General features: G+C 43.9%; 4 protein-coding genes across 6 annotated transcripts in view; 2 read left to right on the top strand and 2 right to left on the bottom strand.

Annotated features, from left to right (window-relative positions):
- Window positions 1-6,944: 6,944 nt before the first annotated feature.
- LOC308302924 (2',5'-phosphodiesterase 12-like) lies at window positions 6,945-8,582 on the bottom strand (the record flags this gene model as incomplete). Its single annotated transcript, XM_080747242.1, has 1 exon — window positions 6,945-8,582. One exon carries the CDS (start codon window positions 8,580-8,582, stop codon window positions 6,945-6,947), a length of 1,638 nt encoding a protein of 545 aa, XP_080603368.1.
- Window positions 8,583-9,405: 823 nt separating this feature from the next.
- Window positions 9,406-10,710, top strand: LOC308303525 (sphingomyelin synthase-related protein 1-like; the record flags this gene model as incomplete). Its single annotated transcript, XM_080747911.1, has 1 exon — window positions 9,406-10,710. One exon carries the CDS (start codon window positions 9,406-9,408, stop codon window positions 10,708-10,710), a length of 1,305 nt encoding a protein of 434 aa, XP_080604037.1.
- Window positions 10,711-12,948: 2,238 nt separating this feature from the next.
- LOC308302923 (tripartite motif-containing protein 16-like) lies at window positions 12,949-14,646 on the top strand (the record flags this gene model as incomplete). Its single annotated transcript, XM_080747241.1, has 1 exon — window positions 12,949-14,646. One exon carries the CDS (start codon window positions 12,949-12,951, stop codon window positions 14,644-14,646), a length of 1,698 nt encoding a protein of 565 aa, XP_080603367.1.
- Window positions 14,647-16,560: 1,914 nt separating this feature from the next.
- LOC308303436 (ATP-citrate synthase) overlaps window positions 16,561-18,608 on the bottom strand; it is a 37,965-nt gene continuing 35,917 nt past the window's right edge. For all 3 annotated transcript variants that reach the window (XM_080747799.1, XM_080747800.1, XM_080747801.1), the window contains one exon: window positions 16,561-18,511. In XM_080747799.1, the coding sequence (XP_080603925.1) occupies window positions 18,417-18,511 (95 nt within the window). In that variant the 3' untranslated portion in view covers window positions 16,561-18,416. The remainder of the gene's footprint in view (window positions 18,512-18,608) is intronic.

The raw sequence follows: 18,608 nt of genomic DNA, 5'->3' as shown, positions 1-18,608 counted from the left end.
ATGGCCCCATGAAGTGAACAGAGTTGGCGCGACTCTCCAATAGAGGGCTCTGAAGAATAAATCCCACCATCCTTTTCCTTTTTGGAATAACAGAGAAAATGCAGTTTAAAATGTACATGGACAGATTTACTGGCCGATGGGGCCAGCTCCCATGGGGCCCTTTACTACAAGGGTCCCTGTGCTGTGAGGTTAATGCTCTAATGTGGGCTCAGAGCTTAGTAAACTGACTCCTCCCTTCTTCTGAAGGCAGCAGAAGGAGCCAGGTTTACGAGGCTATATTGTATCCGTAGGATATGCAAGGGAAACCCACTGAGCAATAGTCGGATATTACACGACTAGTTATTTCTTAGCCGTCATTTCAACCAGCTAGATTTGAAATGACTGTCTGACAAACACAACACGGAAGTATGGCTGCACACAGAGCATGCGCGGATTTATAATCCGTAAGTACGACGGTGGTGGGCGAGGTTAGTACGACGGTGCAAGTACGCACACGTACACGCGCACGCACGCACACACACAGCTCACACACACACACACACACAGGGGCGTCACAATAAAGGCCCATTCCCACTGGGCCAGATAACAGATACAAAAATCTATTTATCCAGATATTTTTCCATTCAAGTGGATGGTAGATACAGATAAAAAAAAAATATATTTATCACGGATAAAAAGAATATCTGTGATAGATATTTTTTTTATCTGTCTGTGTCTACCATCCACTTGAATGGAAAAATATCTGGAGAAAAAGATTATTTTATCTGTTATCTGGCTGGCCCAGTGGGAATGGGCCTTTAGGGAGGAAAAGTGGGACTGAGTTACTAGGCCTAGTAACTGGAGGGGCCTTAATTCTTTTATACTTTAGCTATTGAAAAATAGCAAAGCTCACAAGCTCTACAAGCTCACAGTGCCGCACAGAGAGCTTGTAGATCTGCTATTTTTTGAAAAGTCGTGAAAATGTGTGCAAATCTTTGAATATGTGTATTCTTTTAAGCGAACATTTGTAACTAAGATTTTGCTTCTGGGGGGTCCCTGGAACGAAATATGTTGAGATGGGGGTCTGTGGCCAAATACATATCACTTGGGGGGAGGGGGGGGGGTCCTTCACATGAAAAGGTTTGAGCACCACTGACATAGAAACATAAGTTTTTCAAAAAAACATAGAAGGATTTGAAATATTCAAAGACGTGCACACATTTTCATGACTTTTCAAAATAGCAGATCTACAAGCTCGCAGCGCGGCACTGTGAGATTGTAGATCTGCTATTTTTCAATAGCTAAAGTACCCAGGGCCCAGAATTTGCGACACCCCTGCACACACACACACACACACACACACACACACACACACACACACACACACACACATACACACACACACTAGCAAATTGCCAAATACCATATTTGAGCGGTGCTAACCGCTCCTACATCTGGCTTTGTGTGTGTATTAGGTCCATATGTCCCTATGTTATGAGCACGCAACTCTATGGAGATAACTAACTATAATGTCATGGACATAACAGCCCATACAAGCTAAGCACATGTGTCATGTTTTGATACCATTATTCTATTCTATTAAAAAAAAAGAAGAAGAGCCTTGTATTAGAGAGTTCAGCCAATGTGGGGTCAGAAACAGCACTGGTCGTGGTGGTTCAAAATGTCACTTATCCCTCATAGACTCCAAGGCATTCTGTAAACTTCTGGTTTGCGCTTTGTCACTATTCGTCAGTAGAAATGTATGCAGAAGACATGGCCCCATGAAGTGAACAGAGTTGGCGCGACTCTCCAATAGAGGGCTCTGAAGAATAAATCCCACCATCCTTTTCCTTTTTGGAATAACAGAGAAAATGCAGTTTAAAATGTACATGGACAGATTTACTGGCCGATGGGGCCAGCTCCCATGGGGCCCTTTACTACAAGGGTCCCTGTGCTGTGAGGTTAATGCTCTAATGTGGGCTCAGAGCTTAGTAAACTGACTCCTCCCTTCTTCTGAAGGCAGCAGAAGGAGCCAGGTTTACGAGGCTATATTGTATCCGTAGGATATGCAAGGGAAACCCACTGAGCAATAGTCGGATATTACACGACTAGTTATTTCTTAGCCGTCATTTCAACCAGCTAGATTCCGGTTATATTCACACCGAAAATATACTTTGCAATTTATTCCATAATTCCTTTTTGCCAGACCCATGAAATGGGTAGGCCTACATAAGCAAATGTCGGTCTGTCCGGGTTTTCTATATAAAGGGTATATATAGTGTTGCCCGATCCCGATCACGTGATCGGATCGGCCGCCGATATGGCCGTTTTTATAAGATCGGAGATCGGGGGAAAAAAAATCGGGAAAAAAAAAAGTTTTTTTTTTTTTTTTTTTTTTTTTTCAAAAAAATATTTTCTGGGAGTACTGAAAGTTACAGGTAAGGTGAATGCGATATGAAATGTAACCTTACCATAATCACAGTAATCCTTAATCATTTTCAATCATATTCAAGGGCTTTTGGAGAAATGAGACAGACAGAGCACTGCAGAGGGAAGTAGTAGAGGACCTGGCTAAGATATGTATGCGCTTAATTTAGGAGAGAATATCTCAACTGTTCTTGGCTAATATGACCCCAAGGAACAACTTAAGAACTGTGCGAAATTCTCTATCCGGGGCGAAATACCCGAAAATGACCACGCCCTTTCAAAAATGACCACAACTTCCAACATGGCTTTATCTTCTAAACCGTTGGAGCTACACATTTTCTGAAGTGCTCAACATGTTCAGAATACCAATGTTTAGGGGGACATGTGTGTAACATTTCTAATTTCGATATTTTATGACAAAACAACTAAGAAATGCAAAAAACGGTCAACTTATTATTGTCCACTAATCAGTGTAAAACCATCAAACTTGTCCCAGATGTAACCCAGAGTATGCTCTAATGATTTAGGAAGGGTGCCCAGCGACTCTTCAGGGTCATCATTGTGGCCAAATCCAATATGGCCGCCATCTCAAAACAGTTTTGGCTATAACTATTGAACCAGATGAGCTACAAATGCAAACTTGGTGTCTATTCATGTTTTTTGACCATTAGAAACATGTTGGAATGCTTGTCTTTGTGACTGGGTGTATCTCAACATAATCATTTCAAAGATGACGTGTATCTGAACATTTATTTTACTGTACTTTACTTAATCTTTGCCACCTTTTAGCAAACCTTGTGTCTATTATATGCTTCTTGAGCATTGGAAACACATGGGTAGAGCACTAGAGCACTCTAATTAGCTTATTACTAGTAAGATGCCTCAGGGCGACAAGCGACCTCACCCTAAAGGGTGGGGTCGTGCCATGTCTTGGCCATCTGGCCACTGATGTATATCGACCAGTTACCCATATTATATGGAGACCCGTGGTACCCGTATATGGAGATCCATATACTGTATATGGAGATATGCTGTGAGAGCCCAAACATGCTTACTCAGTTATTTGTTATGTGAAAGTCCTATGATGTCTATGACATCTGAAATCATACCCTTTTATGCCCATAGATGGAGATCCCTGTCTGTAGAACCAGCCACACAGATATGGGCTGTCTTGACCATCTGTCTTGGCTATATATGGATTCCATTAGTGTGGTATGTGGCCGATGTGGCCTCCATATACTGTATGGGCATGGGTATGGGCATTCCCATATGACGTCCTGTGAAGTCCTTATTATGTTGCCTGGTTAATAAACCAGACTGCACTCAACACCGCCCCCTGGCGGTAGTGAAGTGTGATAGAGGCTGGCACCGCCAGGCAACTTATTATGGGCTTAATATTGATGACATCAGGGAACTCCATATATGGGCATAAAAGGGACTCTGCTAGTGTGACATCACAGTGAAGCCAGAGCGTGATGTCAGAGTGGCAAACCCATTCTGTTAGAGTGGTTCCCCTGACATCACAGTGATGTCAGAGAATTATGTCAAAGCGGCAAACCCATAGACCGTAAAAAAGTGTACTCGTCTAGACGTCCACACATCCAGACGGATGGAGTCAGCATGTTCCGTTTCACATACTACACTGCGACCTTCATGACATCATCGTGATACATTATTATTACATGTATCATTATGTAACATAAAGTTTCATCCAAATTGAGTGTAGCGTTGTAGGAGTTAAAACTAGAGAAAACAAACAACCTATGTATCTTAGATACTTCTTCTCCTTTCGTGTATCATTGTCCGGTTGGCGACATTTTATTTCACAAGATTTCTTGTTACTTAGGGGAGGCCATGCATGGGGCTGGCTGGTGTCTTCTCCCCCTTGCTGACGTGACGTCAGCCTAGGCAGGGTTTGAAGCACTCACCTTCCGCATGAGGGGCTGGGCATATGCACTAACCACTACACCAACGTCGCACCTTAGATGCAACTTTATTGAAACAATAGAAGAGTAGACACAGCCAGTACAGTATTTTGTAACAATGTTCAGCAAAAATGTTATATATAAACGTCATTATCTTTGAAATATGCAAATTGGTTCGGACACACCCAATCACAAAGATAAGCATTCAAACATGTTTAAAATGGCCAAAAAACATGAAATAGACGCCAAGTTTGCATTTTGTAGCTCATCTGGTTCAATAGTTAAAGCCAAAACTGTTATGAGATGGCAGCCATATTGGATTTGGCCACAATGATGACCCTGAAGAGTCGCTGGGCACCCTTCCTAAATCATTAGAGCATGCTTTGGGTTACATCTGGGACAAGTTTGATGGTTTTACACTGATTAGTGCAAAAAATGTCCCTAAAGCCCTGGACAATAAGAAGTTGACCGTTTTTAGCGTTTCTTAGTTGTTTTGTCATAAAATATCGAAATTAGAAATGTTGCACACGTATATGTCCCCCTAAACATTGGTATTCTGAACATGTTGAGCACTTCAGAAAATGTGTAGCTCCAACGGTTTAGAAGATAAAGCCATGTTGGAAGTTGTGGTCATTTTTTGAAAGGGCGTGGTCATTTTCGGGTATTTCGCCCCGGATAGAGAATTTCGCACAGTTCTTAAGTTGTTCCTTGGGGTCATATTAGCCAAGAACAGTTGAGATATTCTCTCCTAAATTAAGCGCATACATATCTTAGCCAGGTCCTAGACTAAAGGTGATTGTGTCAGACTCTGTGTACAGCTGGCAGCTGATGCCAATAAGTAGTAATTGGCCCCTTGCTAATGGATCAAAGGAAGGCAATTATGTCTCTCTGCACTGTCAACTAGCTCAGTGGTTCTCAACCTGTGGGTCGGGACCCCCAGGGGGGTCCTCAAATTATTTTGGGGGGGTCCCCAGATGATTAACTTAATGTGCAACATTGTTTTCTCTCTCAACAGTAAACAAATCAACATAAAGTTTAAGTGTATAGAGGGTATCTGCACATTTCGAAAGTGAAAAATTAAGGACTTTTTAATACCTCTAAAATGACAAATTAAACATTGGCCAAATTGTCAAATATTAAAGCCAGAAATTGTGAAAATAGCCGATCTACATGCTCACAACTCCTCGCGTTGCGAGGCGTTGTGAGCATGTAGATCTGCTATTTTCACAATAGAACCGTGTTATACAAAATATACTTCCTCAACTCTTCAGGGTCGGGGGTCCCCAGTTAAAATATGATTATTTTGGGGGTCACGGCCTGAAAAGGTTGAGAACCAAGTGATAGAATGAATAGAATTTGTTTTACTTCTTAATGCCTTGCCAAAAGATCGGATCGGGAAAGATCGGGATCGAATCGGAAGCAATAATATTTGATCGGTATCGGATCGGGAGCAAAAAAACCCTGATCGGGGCATCCCTAGGTATATATGATGATGACATGATGATGACATGCCTACAAAAGGCATGATGTCATAAATGATGATGACAGACAGGGGGACCTGGTCTAGTTTTTATATACTTTATTAAGTCAGTTTGACATGCAACATATCCTCCAAATGACAACCTCATTGTCACTTTACATGTCATGTCCCTGTGTAGACACCCTGACCCATTTTTTTTAACACGTGTAAAAAACCCATCACCTACATAACAACAACATAAACTACTACACAAAGACCAAATAAATAAAACGAAATAATTCCATAATTCAATAACTATTTATTGAAAAAACAACAGTAACGTGCATAACTGATCTCCTAATATTGGACTAACATAATTATAGCGTTGATCATTATTAAGTATAGTTTAGATCTAGACGAGATTTAGCCAACTAATTATAGTCGGCAAACTACCAACTCAGTTTCACAATCCTCCTAGCTCGGACTGTCACAACCAGCTCAGGCTGTAATATCTGAGTTTCTATGTAGTATTGAGTGTGTTGAGTATGTGTTTGCACATTATATGTGTATCAAATGTATGTTTGTGTGTGCATGTGCGTGTGTGCAGTGCATGTGGACTGCACAATGGTATATAAACTGGAAAATGGTATAAACTGGATAATTCCCTATTAGTTCCATTCATACACTATCAGAGTTACATGAATACTGAGGCATTTTACAGTGTAGTTTGGGGTTCCAGAAAAATGTAGTAATCATTTTTCCAAGGATCCTCAGTTTGATGTCCATTAGGTCACGGAGCCCTACTGTTAAGCGGTGCTCCTGGAAGGAGCTAAGCTTCCGGTTCCTGTCTGCATCTGGCCTAGATATGGCCTACATCTTGGTACAAACGGCTCAAAGTTTGTTGTACGCCCAGCCCCATGCAGGGTCCCATTGGCCAAGCTTTGCAGGATGCTTGTGATTGGCCAGCGGTACGTTTGATAAAATTAGCTCATAAATGGCACTGCTCACTTCAAAACTAGGTGTGATTCTTATATATATGGCACCCCAGTCTACATCAAGGGAACCATTTGGTTCCATTTGTACAGTCTAAGAGTTACAGATCCCCTTGTAAGGGTCAATTTGGGCCTCCTGCTTGGACCTTGAGAAGCAGTGCTTCAGGGCTTCCAGCGGAGGTCACAGACCAGTGCAATGTGGTCTGAGGGGTGGGATACACTGGGCAGGGCCTTGTGCGCTGTGACCTCCTCGTGACTGGGCAGGGGGATCACCTGATCCACCACCATCTTGTCCGGCTCGGTGAAGATGTAGTCCAGACATCCTTGGAAACCTTCTATGTAGTTGGTGTAGGCCGGCTCTCCACATGCACTGCGGAGAGGAGGGAATGGCGAGGACACCACCGGCGGACAGGCCTTCTTCAGGCCTCCGGACCCCCAGTCCTCTGGGAGAGGGACCTCGCCCTGGGTCAACAGCCTGAACAGGCTTGAGTTAGGGGTGGAGTTGAAGTCTCCGGCAAAGACCAGCGCATCGCAAGGAGCTACCTCATCGATCACATGTCTTAGGTGTCTCAGAGCAACAATAATCTGCACCAAACGGACGTTCCCTCCATTAGGGTGCCAGTACAGATGGGTGTTGGCCACACAGATCTTTCTAGAAGGTTCCTTCAAGACCTCAAACACGCTCACCTGCAGAACAGATCCTTTTTTTGAGGTCCTTTTTTTGAGGTCGGTGGATAATTTCTTTAACAGGTCGGAGTGTAGAGGGTCGGAGGTCAGTGCTTCACTCAGTATAATGTCGTGACTACTCAACAATCTCAGCTTTGACCTATGGTAGAACATGGACAAGCCCTCATGTTGTTTCCTTTTTTCCTTGAAGACCCCGTCCAAACCAAATGCATGAAGCGACGGGGCCAGACTGTCAATGAACACCCTTTTGTCTACCTCCTGGAGACAGATGACATCAGCATTGTACCCTACCAGTTCTTTCCTGATGAGGTTCTGTCTGTAGTCGACCTCCAGGGCATGGGGAGCACAGTAGGAGTACAATGGCGTCTTCTTAGACTGCTCCGTCTGGGTGTAGACGTCGGCAAGTATGTTGTATGACACCACCCTCAGCACCCGTATCTCCTGCCCTTTCTGAGTGTACGTGTGACGGTTGTCAAAAGTGCACACGGCCGGACCGGCCTCCACGGTCGCTATGGAAACCAGCTCTATGTCTTTCCCTCGCCGGTCGCCATCTTTGGGGGTGCAGCAGAGCCTCAGCCGCAAACCAATGTCCAGATTGGAAGGGATGAACACCCTTTCCCGTCCCGCCACTCTCCAGATGTCGACGCTGTCCTCTTCTGCTGTGTACCAGGTAAACTCACACTCCTCCAGGTGGCCGAACTCCACCTCCAGTTTAGGACAGACGGGAAACCCAGCCAACAGACATGTTGGGAGCACCGCCGTGGTGAAAGTTGGCGGGTTTCGCTGCACAGCATATTTGACCTCTCCGACATGTAGTGTCGCCCCGTCCAGCCAAGCTTGGGAATTCATCACACCCTCTGGCACCAACTCGTCGTTATAAAACAGGTTGACCACCGGAGGTTTCGTAGGCTGCTTCTGCTGCTGTGCTTTGTTTCTCTTGGATTTTCGGTCCGTTCCATTGTGGTCTTTGGCAGTACTGATGGCTATCCTCGCCAGGACTTTACCCAGTTCCTCTGTCGGGTCCCTCAGCATGTTTTTATTGTTGCCATCCAGGGCGAATGCGATGCTGAGATTGGGCTCCCCAGAGACATATCTGACCACAGCTGGCTCCATCATGCATTGCTGATGAGTGGACATCACAGGACCTAGAACAGCTCTTTTATAGACATTGGGAAATGACGTGGTACTGTAGCTCTTTTCTCAGGGAGCTTAGTTTAGACATGACTCATGTTGCAGAGTAACTGCACCCATGCAGTAACAACAAACAGAGCAACACTTTAACAGTTAAAGGTTTCAGCCCTAATACACATGTACGCAATGGAATGCCAGGACGGGTGGAACTCCATATTTAGGCAAGTCTATGACATCCGTCATATCTACTTCTTCATGAATTCTATTATATATTGTGTATAGAAATATACACAACTAACTGTCAAGAAGTATGGAGGCAGGTTATCAAACAGACAGGGGGACAATAACCTGAACTGGAAATACTGTTCCTACGAAACAGTGTGGGCTCGCATGTAACACCATTTATGGGCATAAAGATCTACCCTTTTGTTGCACCTCATCTTTTATATTGTCTTTTGTAATGTACTGCCTTCGTACTGTCAAGGAGAACTTGACTCTACTGCCTTTGTACTGTCAAGGAGAATAGGTTATGTAATAGGTTACGTCATTTTTGAGGAGAACTTGACTGAAAAATTACGTCATTTTTGAGAAGAACTTATTAATATATAAATAATGAAGATAACAAAGTGTTGTTCTTGCTTTCAGCGAGCCCACAACTAACTGCCCTTGCATTTCGGCCATTTGAAATAACTAGGGCTCAATCGATACAAACATGAACAAATATACAAAGGATTTGTATGTTTTTGGTTAGGAATTCAACAATTTGAGTCCACTAAAAGAGCCATCATATTAGACTCTTAGAAATATGGCTCCACTGGAGGTGTCTGCCAGCACCTGGAGCTGTAAGCAAGTGGCCAGATGGTTGTGTGAAGAAGGCTTCAGGGAATATGTGGAGCTCCTGTGTACAACGCACCGCCTGGACGGCGGCGGCCTGTTGTCGCTGACTGAAGCAGACCTGCGTGGCCCCCCGCTGTGTCTCGGCGTGCTGGGCGACATCAAACGCATGACCTTAGCCCTTAGGCGGCTCCAGAGGCAGAACCAGGCCCAGATGGAGGAGCTGGGTCTCAGCACCACAGAAAGGCCACCTGAAGCTGCCAGAATGACGTCAGAGGGACACGAATGCAGCCGTAACGTGGCTGACAGGAGGTGTGACGGGGTCGAGCACATTTGTAAAGGGCCTGAGCTCTGCCCGAGGAACCGTGACAGACAGGGCTATGGATCGGGTGACGCTTCCTGCCACCGCTACTCTGACGGGAGGTGGTGCAGGCAGCAGCACCTGGCCACCGACCGTCACCTGGACCCGGAGCTGTGGAAGACGGCCATCAGCTTTGTCTATGCCATGATTGTGTTCGCGTTCACGTCGTTTGTCATGGTTCTCGTGCACGAACGCGTCCCGGACATGAGGACGTACCCGCCGCTGCCGGACATATTTCTGGACAAAGTTCCCAGAATCCCCTGGGCTTTTGAGGCCGCCGAAGCCTGCGGTCTGATCTTGTGCTACATATTTCTGCTGATCCTGCTGCTCCACAAGCATCGATCGATCGTGTTTCGGCGTCTGTGCTCTTTGATCGGAACAGTGTTTCTCCTGCGTTGCTTCACCATCTTCGTCACCTCCCTCTCCGTACCCGGGCAGCATCTGGACTGCGCCAGCAAGATCTACGGCGATACCTGGGCAAAGCTCCGGAGGGCCATGGCGATCTGGAGTGGCTTCGGGATGACCCTGACGGGGGTTCACACCTGCGGAGACTACATGTTCAGTGGACACGCCGTTACCCTCACCATGCTGAACTTCTTCATCACCGAGTACACGCCACGGAGCTGGGGTCTGATCCACACCATCTCCTGGGTGCTGAACCTGTTTGGGATCTTCTTCATCCTGGCGGCTCACGAGCACTACTCCATCGACGTGTCCATAGCCTTCTACATCACCACGCGTCTGTTCCTCTACTACCACACCTTGGCCAACTATCACGCCGTCCAGCACAGCCGGCGAGCGCGCATATGGTTCCCCATGTTCTCTTTCTTTGAGTGCAATGTTAACGGGCCAGTGCCCAACCAGTACCATTGGCCCTTCAGCAGGCCAGCCTTTATGAAGAGTCTGATTGGATGAAAGGCCACGTTAAAAGAATGGGAATATCTATACAGTATATATAAGGATATAGGATGAAATTATTCATGTTTTAATTATAATATTAGAGGATAGAGGATATTGTGATTAAAATATTGCTTTTTTACACAGTGGTTACAAGTATTTTGTAATTTTTGAGAATTATTATAGAGCATAATCTGCCTTGGTTAGAGAGACACAAGTCAGTCACACATGCTTTTTAATTATTACTCGCGCAAGTACTGCGCAGGGCAACCAGACTGTAACCCTTCACCCAATCACGATATACCTTGATATCGTGATGTCATCCTTTTCCCCCCATCTGGTTGGCTCCCCATTAGAGTCAACGGCAACCACACTTGCAATTTCCAATTGCATCTTTCTAGTTTAGCATTTGTCTCAAACACATGAGAATCCAGGATAGATTTTTTTATGATTCTGTTTCCCCAATTAACTGTCAGTATTGATTTGATGATGATATACGACGTTATACGTCTGTGACGTCAGTTACTTTATGTGTATGAGGAGTGAGGACGGATGGAGATCCGTACTAATACACACAGGTTTGCACCACTCAAAATGTATAGCTGTCCCAACTTAACATAACCTGAAACTCACACTCTACAATGACAAGTTGGACTGCTATCACATTGAGTACATACAGGCAGACGGAGGATGGAAGCAAGTTATGATTTTGTGTGACTGTTTAAAATGTCACAATACCTCCAAACAGTGGGATAAGGGGTAATGCGTGAACCAAAATAGAGCCCATGGCCTCAACTCCCCTCTTCGGTGTGCCCCAAGTGGGGCCCGGACTACGTTTTGGGAAACACTGAACCAGGCATTATATCACTTAATTAAGAGATTTTCTGGTGGGGGGTCCTGGCCTACTGGCTTAGTATTCACTTAGTATTCACTGACTTAGTATTCACTTAGTATTCACTGACTTAGTATTCACTGACTTAGTATTCACTTAGTATTCACTGACTTAGTATTCACTTAGTATTCACTGACTTATAGTATTCACTGACTTAGTATTCACATAGTATTCACTGACTCTTAGTATTCACTGACTTAGTAGTCACTGACTTAGCATTAACATTATGGCCCTGGCTGCATATCAGTGAGATGTGTAACACCCATGGACATGTTTTACTATAGAGTCTGGTTTGAGTTGTCCAAGACAACTCAAACCAGACTTGGACAAGACTTGGACAACTTGTCCAAAGTTACAGCTATTTTCAGGAGAAATGACAATTCAGAAGCACAGCAGGAGAAAGGTAAAAATTCAGAATTCATGACACCAGGCTTTTCCACACAGCGGAGAAAACGTAGTTAAACCTTACAACTTGAGACGTGCAGTAGACAACACTAGTACTAAACAATCCAAATACAAAATCTGTGGCACAAAGACGCAGCAACAACACCAACAACGAGCCCACGTCAGCTTGAACAACCAAAACAACAGCAGAGGTTACAAAGAAAAACTGCCCCTGCATATGCAATTGACAACAAAATCAAATCTCCCACACATAACACAATGTATTTATGTAGCTACCTACCTATAGCAATATCCAAGAGCCTTGCAGTAAACCTATGAATAAACTCATGAACTGGAATTATCTTATTATCTGATTACCGGTAGCTCTGTGTTCATCTATTGAACTATGAATAAACACTGACTATCTCTCTTATATCTATATCTCTCCCTCCCTCCCTTTCTCACTCTCTCCCTGTGTGTGTGTGTGTGTGTGTGTGTGTGTGTGTGTGTGTGTGTGTGTGTGTGTGTGTGTGTGTGTGTGTGTGTGTGTGTGTGTGTGTGCGCTTGCTTGCGTGTGTGTGTTTGTGTGTGTGTGTGAGAGAGAGAGAGACAGACAGACAGACAGAGAGAAAGCAGGAGATCCAGTGTCTCTTATTTGACCATGTCCATTTTAATTGGACTTTTGTTCTAATAAATTCAACGTAAGAGAAAGACTGCTGCTGAGTCATATTTCAAGAGGGAATGAATGCCACACAGACACTGGACACTGTCTCTTTAAACTCTTATCCTCGCTCTCTCTCTCTCTCTCTCTCTCTCTCTCTCTCTCTCTCTCTCTCTCTCTCTCTCTCTCTCACACACACACACACACACACACACACACACACACACACAACCGATCCCATGTCACGTGACCTCTGAGGGAATGAAATCAAAGCTCAACTCCTCAGTCACAGAACACAGTCAGTCCAGTCAGCTGCAAAATGACACAGCAAGGAGTCCAGCTGGACCATGAACAGTTCTGCTGTTCCATCTGTCTCCATCTGCTGAAGGACCCAGTGACCGTTCCCTGTGGACACAACTACTGCAGCAGGTGCATCGACGGGTACTGGAACCAGGATGTCCAAAGGGGGAGGTTCAGCTGTCCACAGTGCCGACAGATGTTCATCCCAAGGCCCGTCTTGAAGAAAAACAACATGCTGGCCGAGGTGGTGGACAGACTGAAGGAGACGGACCTCAAGCCGGTGCTTCCCGACCACGGCTACGCCGGGCCCGGAGACGTGGCCTGCGACTTCTGCACCGGGAGGAAACTGAAAGCCGTGAAGACCTGTCTTCAGTGTCTGGTCTCTTACTGTGACACTCACCTCCAGCCTCACTATCGATCCCCGGCCTTCAAGAAACACAAGCTGGTCAAATCCTCCAGCAAGCTCCAGGAGAACATCTGCTCCCGTCACGACGAGGTGAGGAAGGTTTTCTGCCGGACCGACCAGCAGTGCATCTGTTATCTGTGCTCCATGGAAGAACACAAAGGCCACGACATGACCTCGGCCGCGGCAGAGAGGACCGAGAGACAGAAAGAGCTCGAGACGAGTCAGCACAGCCTCCATCAGAGGATCCAGGAGAGAGAGAAAGACGTGAAGGTGCTTCACCAGGAGCTGGAGTCCATCAATAAGTCCGCCGACAGAGCGGCGGAGGACAGCGACACCATCTTCACCGAGCTCATCACCTCCATCGAGAGGAGACGATCCGATGTGAGGGAGATGATCAGTGAACAGCAGAAACGCGACGCGAGGTGCGCCGAGGAACGGAGGAGGCGCGTGGAGCAGGAGGTCGCTGAACTGAGGAGGAGACACGCCGAGCTGGAGCAGCTGTCACACACAGAGGATCACATCCAATTCTTACACCGTTACACCTCCCTCTCCAAGATCGGTGAATATTCACACCCAGTCGCCAGCAATGTCTGTCCTCTGAGCTACTTTGAAGACGTGATTGTGGCCGTGTCAAAGCTGAGGGACAAACTAGAGGACATTCTTAAAGAAGAAGGGACAAAGGTCTCAACGAAGATGAACAGAGCGGATGGTTTACTGTCGAAACCTCCAGAACCTAAGACCAGAGCCGAGTTCTTGCAGTATTCATGTCCAGTCACGCTGGATATAAACACGGCGAATCAATACCTGTCTCTGACTAAAGAGAGCAGGAAAGTGATAAGTATGAACGAACGACAGATGCACCATTATCACTCCGAGAGGTTCTCCGGCGGAAGAGGGAACGCCCAGGTTCTGAGCAGAGAGGGTCTGACCGGACGCTGTTACTGGGAGGTCGAGTGGAAGGGATACGCTGTTGATATAGCAGTCGCGTATAAAGATATCAGCAGAAGAAATGTTGATCTGTCCATTGAAAGCTCATTTGGATTCAACGATAAATCTTGGTCCTTACGGTGTTTCAAGGAAGGTTATGAATTCATACACAGAGAGAGTGTCACTAAGATTTCAGTTCCGGTGTCATCCAGAGTAGGAGTGTATCTGGATCACAGTGCAGGTACGCTGTCCTTCTACAACGTGTCCGACACCATGACTCTCATCCACAAAGTGCAGGCCAAGTTCACGCAGACCCTCTATACCGGATTTAGGTTTTATTCACTTCATGGAGACACTGCTGAGTTGTGTGACCTCAAAAAGTAGATCGGAGGTTGGTTTTATCTCTCATGACTACAGCAAGGTTAGTATAGTTTTGCATTTTTTCATTCGATTTTATCGTTATTTCGCTTTTCCGCGTTTGCAATTCGTTTTTAAAGCGGTTAGTTTTAGTTTAATGTTGAATAGTTTTAGTGTTAGTTACATTTTCTTTTAATACAGTATTAATATGGATTGAACAATGTCAGAAGATTGCTAAATCTACTTTGAAGATTACTGACAAAGACTAAAACAAAGGACATTTTCTCTATGACTTAAAGGAGTAGTTCACCCCCAAAATGTCATTTTTTCTATTGATTGCTCACGCCATGGAGACTCGAGTTCAGTAATATCTTTTTGTATTTGTCGCATTCTTAACTCAAGTCTCCATGGCATGAGCAATCAATAGGAAAAAAAACATTTTGGGGGTGAACTACTCCTTTAAGTTCGTTTTAGTTTTGTTTTGTAAAGCCTAGTTTTCATTTAATTTAATGGGAACTCATTCATACATTAAATAATAATGCATAGTTTGTTTGCTGTCATTATATTTTCCTCTAGTGTAAAACAACTCAATGGCACAAAGGGTAAGCACAATAAGCTTTTAGCTTCAGCTTACGCCTTTTTTTGGGTCTGTTTATGTGAATGAAATGATTGAATGAAATGAAGGAAAACGCGTTGTACTATACAAATGACCAAAAAATAAACTAAAGTAAACTACTACTACTTTGAATACATTATAATGCATTTTATATTGACGTATGAGGTACAAATGTATTGTAATCTGCTTATAAGACCATAGTTATAAGCACTCATAAGAACTGGTAGACAACTCATCGTTGATAGACAATACATACAAATACATTATATTCATTGTTGATAAGACTGTATACAGCATATCACACATTCATTATTGATAGACTATCCTATAATATTCATTCATAAATTGTTCCTTAGAGTAGACGTATCTATTCGTATAATTACTGTTGATAGACAGTAGCTTACATACAGTACATATGCATTTATGGGCTACTTACAGTACTTTCATCCAGAGACCCATTGCATATATTTGATATTTAGTGCCCAGATAAGCTCAAACTACTTATTTATCCGTCCGTCCGTCTAATCTGTCTTAATTTGGTCTTCGCTCAATACCTAATAAATGATTGTCAAATCAATAATTCCATATAACAGTCCATCAATCTTGGTGTGGTTCTTGACTCTTACATGTAGTCCCTCAGCTGTGTTTCAACCGTGTTGCTATGACTCAACACCTTTTCCCTTTGGGATCAATGTATTTGGAGTTTGGATATGTCTGTAGCCTATCTAAATGTTTTACAATTTTACACACATATATTACACACCATGGAAGACACTAACCCAAGGGTCTTCAACAGGGGGTCTGGGACCCCTAGGGGGTCCTCAGAGTTACTACAGGGGGTCCTCCAAATCTTTGTGTGATAGAAGGAAAAAGAAAATCCTCCTTTTTTTATATTAACCACTTGAACCCCAGCGTCCATATTCTGAGAACTTATTATATTGACTTAACATGTTTGGTGATCAAGACTAAGTTGTCATGTTTTCTTTTAATGGGCTTCCATAGTTGGACAAAGCTCTTTGTTCAGACCCTCTGCTTCTAATTTACCTCATATCTTAATTGGTGGGGATGTTTGTCTTGTCAAGTTTTAGGCATTTACATAGTTTATAAGTCGCGCAATCCGTTACAACATTCATCTTCCCAGACAGTAATACAACGTACTGTTCACTTCTGAAGGACAAACACACAACGTAAGGCAGATTCATACCTAGTTGTAAGACATGCAAGTTACAACCAACTAAATCAGGCTTATACCACACAACACATAAGAGAAACCAATGTAACAATATTCTGAGTGTAAAGAAAATATTCTGAATGAACGGTTTAACAAGAGGTTCTTTATTGTGCTACTATATAACAGCATATATAAAAAAAAACAAGGAAAACAAAGCATTTATTTCACAGTTAAATAAAAACAGCAAAACAAGGGACAAACATAGCAGGCCATACACTGGACAGTAACAAAGCTTGTTGAGGTGAGGTCAAGTCCTAACAGAAAGAGGTGGTTTACAGAATATCAGACATGTAGAGCCGTATACGTGCAAGAACGTTACTTCATTCTCCGAATAAAATAAACTGCCGTCATGGTCCCCTCGCAATAAAAAGGTGCGGTTAAGACTCACAGGGCACATTGATAAAGCATTTTAACCATTTAACCCCCTTTTGACCAAAAAACAAACAAAAACAAGTCAGTCTAAATTGTACTTAAAATATCAATTATAGTGTGAAAGACCTGAGGGCCACAGTGAGGAGAAACATTTAAAATAAAGAACAGTTATATCCCAATTCTTACATTTTAGTGTAAGTGTACCCTTATCAAACCGATGGCATTTGGATAATTTCTACCAAGTGACCATCTCGTCAAATCAGTTACGTAGAGAAAGTTAATAAATCCCCCCAAAAACACACTTTGGTTTGTCTCGTGGAGCTCGTAGACCACCAGACCTCTTTTTTTTCCTTTTGAAAGGGACATTGTTTAGAGAAGCAACTTGACAGATTAAAATTAGCTCTAGTGCACTAGTGTTATATTAAGGTGCAAATACCAAGTGGGCCTCAGCTCAAAGTATACCCAAACACACTTTCTAGAGCAGTGGTTCTGAAACGTTTTCATGCCAAGGAGGACCGCAAAAAATGGATACATTTTAGGCCACGGAAACCCCATTTGAAAATATATTGTGCCAAGAGAACGTTGTTGTTTAGTGGTAGAAATCAGTACTAAATATAATCTGTACTGTACGTGGGGAGAGAACAGCCCAATGAGAGAATGTATAAGAATGACGATTAAGTAAAACTAAAATGATTAACATTTTAAAAACACAAATCTTGTATGGGGAATCCCTGGCACAACAATATTTTCAGATGGTGGTCCTCATCGACCACATACATATTAATTTGGGGGTCCTTGACATGAAAACGTTTGAGAACCTCTGTCCTAGAGGACCCAGAACAGGCCAAACGCCCATACGTAAGTAAACTAATGGTTACCGTTTGCAAAAATGTTATTAAAAAAAGAAGCGACAATTTACAGTATTGCTGTGCTTGGAACAGGAGCAGAAATCCTCGCCACAAAGCGACTACTACCTCAGGCTAAGTAATTAAATTCCACAACGCAGGGGTCGTGGTAAAAAGCTGTGCCAGCCAATTCTAACCTCATACCAAGTGTGTGAAAATAGAAGATCTACAAGCTCACAAGGCATTGCCGTTGCGGCGCTTTGCGAGATTGTAGATCGGCCATTTGCGGCAAGCGATGCCACAGTACGATGGAAGTAGAAATAAGAATAAGAGATCGGTTGTGCATCCTGCTTCCCATAAGTACCAATTCAACTCCATGCTGCCATACTCGCAGTTTGCATTGATTTGGTTCTTTGTTCACAACGTAATAAGTTACATCTTCAATTTGTCTATTTAAATAGTCTTTGAAAAAACAAAATCTAAAAACAACGGGTTCCCCCTTCCCCCCTCATAAAAACCAGTGCTCCCTCCCTTTCTACGTAGGCTTATCTGGATGAAAAAAAAAAAAAAAAAAAAATGTATTTCCAGAATCTTTCCAGGATCAATCCGGGCACAGTTTTTCCCAAAAGCAGGTGCTGCTGAGTGGCAGGCTACCGCAGCAGCAGCCTTGCATTTCTTGGGCGGTGGTACCATGTTGTGGAGGGACGTTTCACACCACACGAGGGCACCATCATCACTGAGACATGTGCTCAGGAAGCACGTAGGAGATGTCATCCCAGGGGTGGCGGTACAATCCCTGCTTCAGCCTCTTCTGGTCCAGGTAGTGGCCTGGTGCAGGGAAACACACCTTAGATCAGTGGTTCTCAACATTTTCAAAATTCCATCAAAAGGGGATGTGTGTGTGAGGGGGTGTGGGGGGACTGCT

This window comes from Nannobrachium achirus (genome assembly GCF_963921795.1).
Source record: "Nannobrachium achirus genome assembly, chromosome: 18".
Taxonomy (NCBI): Eukaryota; Metazoa; Chordata; class Actinopteri; order Myctophiformes; family Myctophidae; genus Nannobrachium; species Nannobrachium achirus.
Note: the sequence above shows the minus strand (reverse complement) of the source record. Positions and strands in the feature narration are given on the sequence as shown.